The 15,969-nt window shown below is 50.1% G+C and overlaps 2 protein-coding genes across 2 annotated transcripts in view; both read left to right on the top strand.

Annotated features, from left to right (window-relative positions):
- The window catches only part of LOC129843317 (telomeric repeat-binding factor 2-like), a 51,158-nt gene extending 35,229 nt beyond the window's left edge, over positions 1-15,929 (top strand). Inside the window, exons 8-12 of the mRNA XM_055911944.1 lie at positions 7,464-7,644; positions 10,002-10,138; positions 10,355-10,861; positions 11,143-11,225; positions 11,317-15,929. Coding sequence (XP_055767919.1) covers positions 7,464-7,644; positions 10,002-10,138; positions 10,355-10,861; positions 11,143-11,225; positions 11,317-11,435 — 1,027 coding nt within the window. The 3' untranslated portion in view covers positions 11,436-15,929. The remainder of the gene's footprint in view (positions 1-7,463; positions 7,645-10,001; positions 10,139-10,354; positions 10,862-11,142; positions 11,226-11,316) is intronic.
- Positions 11,437-15,929, top strand: LOC129843325 (telomeric repeat-binding factor 2-like; the record flags this gene model as incomplete). Its single annotated transcript, XM_055911954.1, has 2 exons — positions 11,437-11,577; positions 15,457-15,929. Coding segments are annotated over 2 exons (300 nt in total), but the record flags the coding sequence as incomplete, so codon positions are not given.
- Positions 15,930-15,969: the final 40 nt, after the last annotated feature.

Genomic DNA, 15,969 nt, shown 5'->3' with positions numbered 1-15,969 from the left:
CGTATCACTACCCTGCTGCTTCCTGTCCTATGGTAGCCTGGGTACCGGTCGTATCACTACCCTGCTGCTTCCTGTCCTTTGGTAGCCTGGGTACCGGTCGTATCACTACCCTGCTGCTTCCTGTCCTGTGGTAGCCTGGGTACCGGTCGTATCACTACCCTGCTGCTTCCTGTCCTATGGTAGCCTGGGTACCAGTCGTATCACTACCCTGCTGCTTCCTGTCCTATGGTAGCCTGGGTACCGGTCGTATCACTACCCTGCTGCTTCCTGTCCTATGGTAGCCTGGGTACCGGTCGTATCACTACCCTGCTGCTTCCTGTCCTATGGTAGCCTGGGTACCAGTCGTATCACTACCCTGCTGCTTCCTGTCCTATGGTAGCCTGGGTACCGGTCGTATCACTACCCTCCTGTCCTCTGGTAGTCTGGGTACCAGTCATATCACTACCCTGCTGCTTCCTGTCCTATGGTATTCTGGGTACCAGTCGTATCACTACCCTGCTGCTGCTTCCTGTCCTATGGTAGCCTGGGTACCGGTCGTATCACTACCCTGCTGCTTCCTGTCCTATGGTAGCCTGGGTACCAGTCGTATCACTACCCTCCTGTCCTCTGGTAGCCTGGGTACCGGTCATATCACTACCCTGCTGCTTCCTGTCCTCTGGTAGCCTGGGTACCAGTCGTATCACTACCCTGCTGCTTCCTGTCCTATGGTAGCCTGGGAACCAGTCGTATCACTACCCTGCTGCTTCCTGTCCTATGGTAGCCTGGGTACCAGTCGTATCACTACCCTGCTGCTTCCTGTCCTATGGTAGCCTGGGAACCAGTCGTATCACTACCCTGCTGCTTCCTGTCCTATGGTAGCCTGGGTACCGGTTGTATCACTACCCTGCTGCTTCCTGTCCTGTGGTAGCCTGGGTACCGATCGTATCACTACCCTGCTGCTTCCTGTCCTGTGGTAGCCTGGGTACCGGTCGTATCACTACCCTGCTGCTTCCTGTCCTTTGGTAGCCTGGGTACCGGTCGTATCACTACCCTGCTGCTTCCTGTCCTATGGTAGCCTGGGTACCAGTCGTATCACTACCCTCCTGTCCTCTGGTAGCCTGGGTACCGGTCATATCACTACCCTGCTGCTTCCTGTCCTCTGGTAGCCTGGGTACCAGTCGTATCACTACCCTCCTGTCCTCTGGTAGCCTGGGTACCAGTCGTATCACTACCCTCCTGTCCTCTGGTAGCTTGGGTACCGGTCGTATCACTACCCTCCTGTCCTATGGTAGCCTGGGTACCGGTCGTATCATTACCCTGCTGCTTCCTGTCCTATGGTAGCCTGGGTACCAGTCGTATCACTACCCTGCTGCTTCCTGTCCTATGGTAGCCTGGGTACCAGTCGTAACACTACCCTCCTGTCCTATGGTAGCCTGGGTACCGGTCGTATCACTACCCTGCTGCTTCCTGTCCTATGGTAGCCTGGGTACCAGTCGTATCACTACCCTGCTGCTTCCTGTCCTATGGTAGCCTGGGTACCAGTCGTATCACTACCCTCCTGTCCTATGGTAGCCTGGGTACCGGTCGTATCATTACCCTGCTGCTTCCTGTCCTATGGTAGCCTGGGTACCAGTCGTATCACTACCCTGCTGCTTCCTGTCCTATGGTAGCCTGGGTACCAGTCGTAACACTACCCTCCTGTCCTATGGTAGCCTGGGTACCAGTCGTATCACTACTCTGCTGCTTCCTGTCCTATGGTAGCCTGGGAACCAGTCGTATCACTACCCTGCTGCTTCCTGTCCTCTGGTAGCCTGGGTACCAGTCGTATCACTACCCTGCTGCTTCCTGTCCTCTGGTAGCCTGGGTACCAGTCGTATCACTACCCTGCTGCTTCCTGTCCTATGGTAGCCTGGGTACCAGTCGTATCACTACCCTGCTGCTTCCTGTCCTCTGGTAGCCTGGGTACCAGTCGTATCACTACCCTGCTGCTTCCTGTCCTCTGGTAGCCTGGGTACCAGTCGTATCACTACCCTGCTGCTTCCTGTCCTATGGTAGCCTGGGTACCGGTCGTATCACTACCCTGCTGCTTCCTGTCCTTTGGTAGCCTGGGTACCGGTCGTATCACTACCCTGCTGCTTCCTGTCCTGTGGTAGCCTGGGTACCGGTCGTATCACTACCCTGCTGCTTCCTGTCCTATGGTAGCCTGGGTACCAGTCGTATCACTACCCTGCTGCTTCCTGTCCTATGGTAGCCTGGGTACCGGTCGTATCACTACCCTCCTGTCCTCTGGTAGCCTGGGTACCAGTCATATCACTACCCTGCTGCTTCCTGTCCTATGGTATTCTGGGTACCAGTCGTATCACTACCCTGCTGCTGCTTCCTGTCCTATGGTAGCCTGGGTACCGGTCGTATCACTACCCTGCTGCTTCCTGTCCTATGGTAGCCTGGGTACCAGTCGTATCACTACCCTCCTGTCCTCTGGTAGCCTGGGTACCGGTCATATCACTACCCTGCTGCTTCCTGTCCTCTGGTAGCCTGGGTACCAGTCGTATCACTACCCTGCTGCTTCCTGTCCTATGGTAGCCTGGGTACCAGTCGTATCACTACCCTGCTGCTTCCTGTCCTATGGTAGCCTGGGAACCAGTCGTATCACTACCCTGCTGCTTCCTGTCCTATGGTAGCCTGGGTACCAGTCGTATCACTACCCTGCTGCTTCCTGTCCTATGGTAGCTTGGGAACCAGTCGTATCACCACCCTGCTGCTTCCTGTCCTATGGTAGCCTGGGTACCGGTCATATCACTACCCTGCTGCGTCCTGTCCTATGGTAGCCTGGGTACCGGTCGTATCACTACCCTCCTGTCCTATGGTAGCCTGGGTACTGGTCGTATCACTACCCTCCTGTCCTATGGTAGCCTGGGTACCGGTCGTATCACTACCCTGCTGCTTCCTGTCCTATGGTAGCCTAGGTACCAGTCGTATCACTACCCTGCTGCTTCCTGTCCTATGGTAGCCTGGGTACCAGTCGTATCACTACCCTGCTGCTTCCTGTCCTATGGTAGCCTGGGTACCGGTCGTATCACTACCCTGCTGCTTCCTGTCCTATGGTAGCCTGGGTACCGGTCGTATCACTACCCTGCTGCTTCCTGTCCTATGGTAGCCTGGGTACCGGTCGTATCACTACCCTGCTGCTTCCTGTCCTATGGTAGCCTAGGTACCAGTCGTATCACTACCCTGCTGCTTCCTGTCCTATGGTAGCCTAGGTACCAGTCGTATCACTACCCTGCTGCTTCCTGTCCTCTGGTAGCCTGGGTACCGGTCGTATCACTACCCTGCTGCTTCCTGTCCTATGGTAGCCTGGGAACCAGTCGTATCACTACCCTGCTGCTTCCTGTCCTCTGGTAGCCTGGGAACCAGTCGTATCACTACCCTGCTGCTTCCTGTCCTATGGTAGCCTGGGTACCGGTCGTATCACTACCCTGCTGCTTCCTGTCCTATGGTAGCCTGGGAACCGGTCGTATCACTACCCTGCTGCTTCCTGTCCTATGGTAGCTTGGGAACCGGTCGTATCACTACCCTGCTGCTTCCTGTCCTATGGTAGCCTGGGTACCAGTCGTATCACTACCCTGCTGCTTCCTGTCCTCTGGTAGCCTGGGTACCAGTCGTATCACTACCCTGCTGCCTCCTGTCCTATGGTAGCCTGGGTACCAGTCGTATCACTACCCTGCTGCTTCCTGTCCTATGGTAGCCTGGGTACCAGTCGTATCACTACCCTCCTGTCCTATGGTAGCCTGGGTACCGGTCGTATCACTACCCTCCTGTCCTATGGTAGTCTGGGAACCGGTCGTATCACTACCCTGCTGCTTCCTGTCCTCTGGTAGCCTGGGTACCAGTCGTATCACTACCCTGCTGCTTCCTGTCCTATGGTAGCCTGGGTACCAGTCGTATCACTACCCTCCTGTCCTATGGTAGCCTGGGTACCGGTCGTATCACTACCCTCCTGTCCTATGGTAGCCTGGGAACCGGTCGTTTCACTACCCTGCTGCTTCCTGTCCTATGGTAGCCTGGGAACCGGTCGTATCACTACCCTGCTGCTTCCTGTCCTATGGTAGCCTGGGTACCGGTCGTATCACTACCCTGCTGCTTCCTGTCCTATGGTAGCCTGGGTACCGGTCGTATCACTACCCTGCTGCTTCCTGTCCTATGGTAGCCTGGGTACCGGTCGTATCACTACCCTCCTGTCCTCTGGTAGCCTGGGTACCAGTCATATCACTACCCTGCTGCTTCCTGTCCTATGGTAGCCTGGGTACCAGTCGTATCACTACCCTGCTGCTGCTTCCTGTCCTATGGTAGCCTGGGTACCGGTCGTATCACTACCCTGCTGCTTCCTGTCCTATGGTAGCCTGGGTACCAGTCGTATCACTACCCTCCTGTACTCTGGTAGCCTGGGTACCGGTCATATCACTACCCTGCTGCTTCCTGTCCTCTGGTAGCCTGGGTACCGGTTGTATCACTACCCTGCTGCCCCCTGTCCTATGGTAGCCTGGGTACCAGTCGTATCACTACCCTGCTGCTTCCTGTCCTATTGTAGCCTGGGTACCAGTCGTATCACTACCCTGCTGCTTCCTGTCCTATGGTAGCCTGGGTACCAGTCGTATCACTACCCTGCTGCTTCCTGTCCTATGGTAGCCTGGGAACCAGTCGTATCACTACCCTGCTGCTTCCTGTCCTCTGGTAGCCTGGGAACCAGTCGTATCACTACCCTGCTGCTTCCTGTCCTCTGGTAGCCTGGGTACCAGTCATATCACTACCCTGCAGCTTCCTGTCCTCTGGTAGCCTGGGTACCAGTCATATCACTACCCTGCTGCTTCCTGTCCTCTGGTAGCCTGGGTACCAGTCGTATCACTACCCTGCTGCTTCCTGTCCTATGGTAGCCTGGGTACCAGTCGTATCACTACCCTGCTGCTTCCTGTCCTATGGTAGCCTGGGTACCGGTCGTATCTCTACCCTGCTGCTTCCTGTCCTCTGGTAGCCTGGGTACCAGTCGTATCACTACCCTGCTGCTTCCTGTCCTATGGTAGCCTGGGTACCAGTCGTATCACTACCCTGCTGCTTCCTGTCCTATGGTAGCCTGGGTACCGGTCGTATCACTACCCTGCTGCTTCCTGTCCTGTGGTAGCCTGGGTACCGATCGTATCACTACCCTGCTGCTTTCTGTCCTGTGGTAGCCTGGGTACCGGTCGTATCACTACCCTGCTGCTTCCTGTCCTATGGTAGCCTGGGTACCGGTCGTATCACTACCCTGCTGCTTCCTGTCCTATGGTAGCCTGGGTACCAGTCGTATCACTACCCTCCTGTCCTCTGGTAGCCTGGGTACCGGTCATATCACTACCCTGCTGCTTCCTGTCCTCTGGTAGCCTGGGTACCAGTCGTATCACTACCCTCCTGTCCTCTGGTAGCCTGGGTACCAGTCGTATTACTACCCTCCTGTCCTCTGGTAGCCTGGGTACCGGTCGTATCACTACCCTCCTGTCCTATGATAGCCTGGGTACCGGTCGTATCACTACCCTGCTGCTTCCTGTCCTGTGGTAGCCTGGGTACCGGTCGTATCACTACCCTGCTGCTTCCTGTCCTATGGTAGCCTGGGTACCAGTCGTATCACTACCCTGCTGCTTCCTGTCCTATGGTAGCCTGGGTACCGGTCGTATCACTACCCTGCTGCTTCCTGTCCTATGGTAGCCTGGGTACCGGTCGTATCACTACCCTGCTGCTTCCTGTCCTATGGTAGCCTGGGTACCGGTCGTATCACTACCCTCCTGTCCTCTGGTAGCCTGGGTACCAGTCATATCACTACCCTGCTGCTTTCTGTCCTGTGGTAGCCTGGGTACCGGTCGTATCACTACCCTGCTGCTTCCTGTCCTCTGGTAGCCTGGGTACCAGTCGTATCACTACCCTCCTGTCCTCTGGTAGCCTGGGTACCGGTCATATCACTACCCTGCTGCTTCCTGTCCTCTGGTAGCCTGGGTACCAGTCGTATCACTACCCTCCTGTCCTCTGGTAGCCTGGGTACCAGTCGTATCACTACCCTCCTGTCCTCTGGTAGCCTGGGTACCGGTCGTATCACTACCCTCCTGTCCTATGGTAGCCTGGGTACCGGTCGTATCACTACCCTGCTGCTTCCTGTCCTGTGGTAGCCTGGGAACCGGTCGTATCACTACCCTGCTGCTTCCTGTCCTATGGTAGCCTGGGTACCGGTCGTATCACTACCCTGCTGCTTCCTGTCCTATGGTAGCCTGGGTACCGGTCGTATCACTACCCTGCTGCTTCCTGTCCTATGGTAGCCTGGGTACCGGTCGTATCACTACCCTCCTGTCCTATGGTAGCCTGGGTACCGGTCGTATCACTACCCTCCTTTCCTATGGTAGCCTGGGAACCGGTCGTATCACTACCCTGCTGCTTCCTGTCCTATGGTAGCCTGGGTACCAGTCGTATCACTACCCTGCTGCTTCCTGTCCTCTGGTAGCCTGAGTACCAGTCGTATCACTACCCTGCTGCTTCCTGTCCTATGGTAGCCTGGGTACCAGTCGTATCACTACCCTCCTGTCCTATGGTAGCCTGGGTACCGGTCGTATCACTACCCTCCTGTCCTATGGTAGCCTGGGAACCGGTCGTATCACTACCCTGCTGCTTCCTGTCCTATGGTAGCCTGGGAACCAGTCGTATCACTACCCTGCTGCTTCCTGTCCTCTGGTAGCCTGGGAACCAGTCGTATCACTACCCTGCTGCTTCCTGTCCTTTGGTAGCCTGGGAACCAGTCGTATCACTACCCTGCTGCTTCCTGTCCTCTGGTAGCCTGGGTACCAGTCGTATCACTACCCTGCTGCTTCCTGTCCTCTGGTAGCCTGGGAACCAGTCGTATCACTACCCTGCTGCTTCCTGTCCTATGGTAGCCTGGGAACCAGTCGTATCACTACCCTGCTGCTTCCTGTCCTATGGTAGCCTGGGTACCGGTCGTATCACTACCCTCCTGTCCTATGGTAGCCTGGGAACCAGTCATATCACTACCCTGCTGCTTCCTGTCCTATGGTAGCCTGGGTACCAGTCGTATCACTACCCTCCTGTCCTCTGGTAGCCTGGGTACCAGTCATATCACCACCCTGCTGCTTCCTGTTCTCTGGTAGCCTGGGTACCAGTCGTATCACTACCCTGCTGCTTCCTGTCCTATGGTAGCCTGGGTACCTGTCGTATCACTACCCTGCTGCTTCCTGTCCTATGGTAGCCTGGGAACCAGTCTGTCTATCGTTCCACTCCTTGTCATCCCCAACAGAGTGGATTTCTCCAGGCTGGTTCTATGGACTGTTCTGCTCCCCAGTTTGTCTCTGGTTTTAATGTTGTTGATATTGTTCCTTGTCTCCGCTGTTTGTCTGTCTCTTTTCATTATTAAAGTGTATTGGGAGTGACCCCTGGTGAATCTGACTTGACCCCAGGCAGGGCTCAGACGCTGTGTTGGAGCAGGAAGTCCCCAGGTCCCAGAGAGACTCCGACAGTCCAATGGAGGCGTCCCCTGCTGACCTGGTTCCCCCAGCAGACCTGGCACCAGGCCCCCAGTGGAAGAGCAGAGGCTGGCCTCATACCATAGCCAGGCTGGTTATGGAGCCAGACAGCCAGGTGAGAGAAGCAGCAGCGTTGAGGTTTTAATGCAAATGTCTGTTTTTCTTTGAGTTGTTAATGAATCACTTGGTGGGTTGATAATGGTGAGTGAAGTGAGCAGGAGGAATATGAGTTTAATGGAGTCATTATTCATGGATTAAATTTGAACAAACTGCTTGAATTGCCTCATTTAACCCCTGTGTGTAGGATTCATTACCTCATATTATAACCCTGGTGTGTAGGATTCATTACCTCATTTTAACCCTGGTGTGTAGGACTCATTACCTCATATTTTAACCCTGGTGTGCAGGATTCATTACCTCATATTTTAACCCTGGTGTGTAGGATTCATTACCTCATATTATAACCCTGGTGTGTAGGATTCATTACCTCATATTTTAACCCTGGTGTGCAGGATTCATTACCTCATATTTTAACCCTGGTGTGCAGGATTCATTACCTCATATTTTAACCCTGGTGTGTAGGATTCATTACCTCATATTTTAACCCTGGTGTGTAGGATTCATTACCTCATATTTTAACCCTGGTGTGTAGGACTTATTACCTCATATTTTAACCCTGGTGTGTAGGATTCATTACCTCATATTCTAACCCTGGTGTTTAGGATTCATTACCTCATATTCTAACCCTGGTGTGTAGGATTCATTACCTCATATTTTAACCCTGGTGTGTAGGATTCATTACCTCATATTCTAACCCTGGTGTGTAGGATTCATTACCTCATATTCTAACCCTGGTGTGTAGGATTCATTACCTCATATTTTAATCCTGGTGTTTAGGATTCATTACCTCATATTATAACCCTGGTGTGTAGGATTCATTACCTCATATTCTAACCCTGGTGTTTAGGATTCATTACCTCATATTATAACCCTGGTGTGTAGGATTCATTACCTCATATTATAACCCTGGTGTGTAGGATTCATTACCTCATATTCTAACCCTGGTGTGTAGGATTCATTACCTCATATTTTAACCCTGGTGTGTAGGATTCATTACCTCATATTCTAACCCTGGTGTGTAGGATTCATTACCTCATATTTTAACCCTGGTGTTTAGGATTCATTACCTCATATTATAACCCTGGTGTGTAGGATTCATTACCTCATATTTTAACCCTGGTGTTTAGGATTCATTACCTCATATTATAACCCTGGTGTGTAGGATTCATTACCTCATATTTTAACCCTGGTGTTTAGGATTCATTACCTCATATTATAACCCTGGTGTGTAGGATTCATTACCTCATATTATAACCCTGGTGTTTAGGATTCATTACCTCATATTATAACCCTGGTGTGTAGGATTCATTACCTCATATTTTAACCCTGGTGTTTAGGATTCATTACCTCATATTATAACCCTGGTGTGTAGGATTCATTACCTCATATTTTAACCCTGGTGTGTAGGATTCATTACCTCATATTCTAACCCTGGTGTGTAGGATTCATTACCTCATATTTTAACCCTGGTGTGTAGGATTCATTACCTCATATTCTAACCCTGGTGTGTAGGATTCATTACCTCATATTCTAACCCTGGTGTGTAGGATTCATTACCTCATATTTTAATCCTGGTGTTTAGGATTCATTACCTCATATTATAACCCTGGTGTGTAGGATTCATTACCTCATATTCTAACCCTGGTGTTTAGGATTCATTACCTCATATTATAACCCTGGTGTGTAGGATTCATTACCTCATATTATAACCCTGGTGTGTAGGATTCATTACCTCATATTCTAACCCTGGTGTGTAGGATTCATTACCTCATATTTTAACCCTGGTGTGTAGGATTCATTACCTCATATTCTAACCCTGGTGTGTAGGATTCATTACCTCATATTTTAACCCTGGTGTTTAGGATTCATTACCTCATATTATAACCCTGGTGTGTAGGATTCATTACCTCATATTTTAACCCTGGTGTTTAGGATTCATTACCTCATATTATAACCCTGGTGTGTAGGATTCATTACCTCATATTTTAACCCTGGTGTGTAGGATTCATTACCTCATATTCTAACCCTGGTGTGTAGGATTCATTACCTCATATTATAACCCTGGTGTGTAGGATTCATTACCTCATATTATAACCCTGGTGTGTAGGATTCATTACCTCATATTTTAACCCTGGTGTTTAGGATTCATTACCTCATATTATAACCCTGGTGTGTAGGATTCATTACCTCATATTTTAACCCTGGTGTGTAGGATTCATTACCTCATATTATAACCCTGGTGTGTAGGATTCATTACCTCATATTTTAACCCTGGTGTGTAGGATTCATTACCTCATATTATAACCCTGGTGTGTAGGATTCATTACCTCATATTTTAACCCTGGTGTGCAGGATTCTACGGCCTCTCGAGAATCAGTATCCAACGGGGAGGAGTCAGTCAGCCGGGCGGACCCACTAAGCTCCGCCTCCACCTACAGCCCACCAACACGGAAGTATCGCAAACGACGAGCCAGCAAGATACCCGAAGAGTAAGTCAGGAACAAGAGGGACGTCCCTGCATGTAGTACTGTGTTAATGGAAGCACCTTTTAACCATCTCTTGAACACATTTCTAATGAGGGACACGTGTTGACTAGTTTGACGAGGGAAGTGGAAGTTGACTACCTGACCTTGTCCAATAAGAAAGGCTTGCAAATCGTTTTGCTATGGTGTGTCCTAATGAATACGACCTCTGTCTGACTCCAGGACCTCGCCTGACCCTGAGGAGGATGTGTGTATTCTGGATAACAGCCCTGAGCAGAGAGGCTCCGCCCCCCAGAGAAGCTCCACCCCCACCCCCCAGAGAGGCTCCGCCCCCCAGAGAAGCTCCACCCCCACCCCCCAGAGAGGCTCCGCCCCCCAGAGAAGCCCCACCCCCACTCCCCAGATAGGCTCTGCCCCCCAGAGAAGCTCCACCCCCACCCCCCAGAGAGGCTCTGCCCATCAGAGAAGCCCCACCCATCAGAGAAGCTCCACCCCCACTCCCCAGAGAGGCTCCGCCCCCCAGAGAAGCTCCACCCCCACCCCCCAGAGAGGTTCTTCACATAAGAGAAGCCCCACCTCCCAGACAAGCCACACCCACCAGAGAAGCCCCACCCCCCAGAGAGGTTCTTCACATAAGAGAAGCCCCACCCCCCAGACAAGCCCCACCCCCCAGAGAAGCCCCACCCCTCAGAAGGCCTCCACCAGTAAAAAGGGAACTGATCTGAAGTGGTAAGTAGAACTAATATAGTCCAGTATCATTCTGTCTCCTCCCTTCTGATGTGATTGGAGGAGACACACTGTCATGTAATATAGTCCAGTATCATTCTGTCTCCTCCCTTCTGATGTGATTGGAGGAGACACACTGTCATGTAATATAGTCCAGTATCATTCTGTCTCCTCCCTTCTGATGTGATTGGAGGAGACACACTGTCATGTAATTCAGTCATAGAGGATGATGAAGATCACAGCTGATGGACTTTCTCTCTTTATAATGATGATGTCATCTGCAGGAAGCAGCTATTCATTGTTGCTAAGGAATCCAAGGATCGGTGGAGTGATGAAGAGGATTTATTCGACTCTCCTCACAAAGACAGTAACTATGACGATCAACAATTATGATTTAAACTATATGGTGTTTATTACTAGTGATTTACTATGGAGTTCTAACGTGTGTCTTTGTTTAGGCTCTGAGGACAACGCCAGTACTACAGGAGGAGGCAGGAAGAGGGTGAGTTTAGGCTCTGAGGACAGGAAGAGGGTGAGTTTAGGCTCTGGAGACAGGAAGAGGGTGAGTAGGCTCTGAGGACAACGCCAGTACTACAGGAGGAGGCAGGAAGAGGGTGAGTTTAGGATCTGAGGACAACGCCAGTACTACAGGAGGAGGCAGGAAGAGGGTGAGTTTAGGCTCTGGAGACACCAGTACTACAGGAGGAGGCAGGAAGAGGGTGAGTTTAGGCTCTGGAGACAGGAAGAGGGTGAGTTTAGGATCTGAGGACAGGAAGAGGGTGAGTTTAGGATCTGGAGACAGGAAGAGGGTGAGTTTAGGCTCTGGAGACACCAGTACTACAGGAAGAGACAGGAAGAGGTGAGTTTAGGCTCTGGAGACAGGAAGAGGGTGAGTTTAGGATCTGAGGACAGGAAGAGGGTGAGTTTAGGCTCTGGAGACAGGAAGAGGGTGAGTTTAGGTTCTGGAGACAGGAAGAGGGTGAGTTTAGGTTCTGGAGACAGGAAGAGGGTGAGTTTAGGTTCTGCAGACAGGAAGAGGGTGAGTTTAGGCTCTGGAGACACCAGTACTACATGAGGAGACAGGAAGAGGGTGAGTTTAGGCTCTGGAGACAGGAAGAGGGTGAGTTTAGGTTCTGGAGACAGGAAGAGGGTGAGTTTAGGCTCTGGAGACAGGAAGAGGGTGAGTTTAGGCTCTGGAGACAGGAAGAGGGTGAGTTTAGGTTCTGGAGACAGGAAGAGGGTGAGTTTAGGTTCTGGAGACAGGAAGAGGGTGAGTTTAGGTTCTGGAGACACCAGTACTACATGAGGAGACAGGAAGAGGGTGAGTTTAGGATCTGAGGACAGGAAGAGGGTGAGTTTAGGCTCTGGAGACAGGAAGAGGGTGAGTTTAGGCTCTGGAGACAGGAAGAGGGTGAGTTTAGGATCTGGAGACAGGAAGAGGGTGAGTTTAGGCTCTGAGGACAACGCCAGTACTACCGGAAGAGACAGGAAGAGGGTGAGTTTATGCTCTGGAGACAGGAAGAGGATGAGTTTAGGTTCTGGAGACAGGAAGAGGGTGAGTTTAGGCTCTGGAGACAGGAAGAGGATGAGTTTAGGTTCTGGAGACAGGAAGAGGGTGAGTTTATGCTCTGGAGACAGGAAGAGGATGAGTTTAGGTTCTGGAGACAGGAAGAGGGTGAGTTTAGGCTCTGGAGACAGGAAAAGGGTGAGTTTAGGCTCTGAGGACAACACCAGAACTACCGGAGGAGACAGGAAGAGGGTGAGTTTAGGTTCTGGAGACAGGAAGAGGGTGAGTTTAGGATCTGGAGACAGGAAGAGGGTGAGTTTAGGTTCTGGAGACAGGAAGAGGGTGAGTTTAGGCTCTGAGGACAACACCAGAACTACCGGAGGAGACAGGAAGACTGAGCACAGCCTCAGTTTAGAAGATGGTGACATTCGGGGAAATATTCAGACCCCTTCCCTTTACCCACATTTTGTTCCGTTACAGCCTCATTCTAAAATAGATTCAATTAATGTATTCATTCATTTTTTCCTTCATCGATCTTCACACAATACCCCTGAATGACAAAGCGAAAACAGGTTTTTAGACATTTTAGCAAATTTATACAAAGTTTAAAAAAAAACATACCTTATTTACATAGGATCAGGTCTCAGGGTAGGAGAGCTGATCTAGGATCAGGTCTCAGGGTAGGAGTGGTGATCTAGGATCTGATCTAGGAGCAGGACTCAGGGTAGGAGTGGTGATCTAGGATCAGGTCTCAGGGTAGGAGTGGTGATCTAGGATCAGGTCTCAGGGTAGGAGTGGTGATCTAGGATCAGGCCTCAGGGTAGGAGTAGTGATCTAGGATCAGGTCTCAGGGTAGGAGTGGTGATCTAGGATCAGGTCTCAGGGTAGGAGTAGTGGTCTAGGATCAGGTCTCAGGGTAGGAGTGGTGATCTAGGATCAGGTCTCAGGGTAGGAGTGGTGATATAGGATCAGGTCTAGGATCAGGTCTCAGAGTAGGAGTGGTGATCTAGGATCAGGCCTCAGGGTAGGAGTGGTGGTCTAGGATCAGGTCTCAGGGTAGGAGTGGTGATCTAGGATCAGGTCTCAGGGTAGGAGTGGTGATCTAGGATCAGGTCTAGGATCAGGTCTCAGGGTAGGAGTGGTGATCTAGGATCAGGCCTCAGGGTAGGAGTAGTGATCTAGGATCAGGTCTCAGGGTAGGAGTGGTGATCTAGGATCAGGTATCAGGGTAGGAGTAGTGGTCTAGGATCAGGTCTCAGGGTAGGAGTGGTGGTCTAGGATCAGGTCTCGGATCAGGTCTCAGGGTAGGAATGCTGGTCTAGGATCAGGTCTCAGGGTAGGAATGCTGGTCTAGGATCAGGTCTCAGGGTAGAAGTGGTGGTCTAGGATCAGTCTCAGGGTAGGAGTGCTGATCTAGGATCAGGTATCCACCTGTTCATTATGATCTAAAATGTTTAATTGGTCCAAGATCAGCACTCCTATTCTGAGACTGTTAATACAGGCCACCTGGTGTGTTACTCTCAGAGTCAGATTGTGGTTGTGGCCTTGTTCCCAGCATAAACAGGTGGGAGGAGTACATTTCTCAGAACAAGAATAGACTGACGAGTTCCAGAAGAAAGTGCTTTGTTTCTGGCCATTTTTGAGTCTGTAATCGAACCCACAAATGCTGATGCTCCTGATACTCAACTAGTCTAAAGAAGGCCAGTTTTATTGCTTCTTTATCAGGACAACAGTTTTAACATAATTGCAAAAGGGTTTTCTAATGATCAATTAGCCTTTTAAAATGGTAAACTTGGATTAGCTAACACAACGTGCCATTGGAACACAGGAGTGATGGTTGCTGACAATGGGCCTCTGTACGCCTATGTAGATATTCCATTAAAAATCAGCCGTTTCCAGCTACAATAGTCATTTACAACATTAACAATGTCTACACTGTATTTCTGATCAATTTGATGTTATTTTAATGGACAAATTTATTTTTCTTTCAAAAACAAGGACATTTCTAAGTGACCCCAAACTTTTGAACGGTAGTGTATATTTGCAAAAAAATAAAACTTTTGGCTTTGTTATTATGGGATATTGTGTGTAGATTGAGAGGGAAAAACGATTTAATAAATGTAACAAAATGTCAATGGGTCTGAATACTGTTTCTGGACACAGATAAAGCCTAGTCCTGGACTAAAAAGCAAGCTAAATGGAGAATCAGGACTGGGCTTAATCTGTATCCGGGAAACCTCTACATAATGTATACTATATGTTAACCCTAAGTGTTGTCCTCCTACAGTGTGTTTACTATGTTTACCCTAAGTGTTGTCCCCTACAGTGTGTTTACTGTGTTAACCCTAAGTGTTGTTCTCTACAGTGTGTTTACTATGTTAACCCTAAGTGTTGTCCTCTACAGTGTGTTTACAATGTTAACCCTAAGTGTTGTCCTCTACAGTGTTTCCTATGTTAACCCTAAGTGTTGTCCTCTACAGTGTTTACTATGTTAACCCTAAGTGTTGTCCTCCTACAGTGTGTTTACTATGTTTACCCTAAGTGTTGTCCTCCTACAGTGTGTTTACTATGTTTACCCTAAGTGTTGTCCCCTACAGTGTGTTTCCTATGTTAACCCTAAGTGTTGTCCCCTACAGTGTTTCCTATGTTAACCCTAAGTGTTGTCCCCTACAGTGTTTACTATGTTAACCCTAAGTGTTGTCCCCTACAGTGTGTTTACTATGTTAACCCTAAGTGTTGTCCTCTAGTGTGTTTACTATGTTAACCCTAAGTGTTGTCCCCTACAGTGTTTCCTATGTTAACCCTAAGTGTTGTCCCCTACAGTGTTTACTATGTTAACCCTAAGTGTTGTCCCCTACAGTGTGTTTACTATGTTAACCCTAAGTGTTGTCCCCTACAGTGTTTCCTATGTTAACCCTAAGTGTTGTCCTCTAGTGTGTTTACTATGTTAACCCTAAGTGTTGTCCCCTACAGCGTGTTTACTATGTTAACCCTAAGTGTTGTCCTCTAGTGTGTTTACTATGTTAACCCTAAGTGTTGTCCCCTACAGTGTTTACTATACATTGAGTGTTCTGTTGTGTCCCTCCTGTAGATGTGGACAGCAGAGGAGACCGAGTGGGTGAAGGAGGGAGTGAGGCGCTACGGAGAGGGGAACTGGTCCAGGGTAAAGTCCTCTTTCCCATTCTTGGGCCGAACCGCCGTGAACATCAAGGATCGGTGGAGAACCATGAAAAAGCTCAAGATGGTCTGAGGCCACCAAACCGGGAGGGACTAACTTGTCCAATAAGAAATGCTCGTTTACATTTGCTACGGGGTGCAGTAACGAATTTGACGCTGGAGGGCCTCTGAGCTACGCAGGACAATGACATTATCCAGTTGTGAGAATGGATGTTTTCCCGCCGCACATCTGTCAACAACGAGGACAGGAAGCTGAAGATGGTCGAGGGGCAGAGGGCCTTTGGACTAAGATAAATGTTGATTCTGCCACTTTTTGAACATGTTTATAGAAGTATTTTATTTTATCACTCGTCTTTCTTGGTAGAATAAAGACTTCTCTTATACCGACTGGCCTAACGCTTACTGCATTGAGTTTACAGTAAAGAGC

This window comes from Salvelinus fontinalis, unplaced genomic scaffold (assembly GCF_029448725.1).
Source record: "Salvelinus fontinalis isolate EN_2023a unplaced genomic scaffold, ASM2944872v1 scaffold_0113, whole genome shotgun sequence".
NCBI classification, from domain to species: Eukaryota; Metazoa; Chordata; class Actinopteri; order Salmoniformes; family Salmonidae; genus Salvelinus; species Salvelinus fontinalis.
This window is presented reverse-complemented; position numbering and strand designations above follow the sequence as displayed.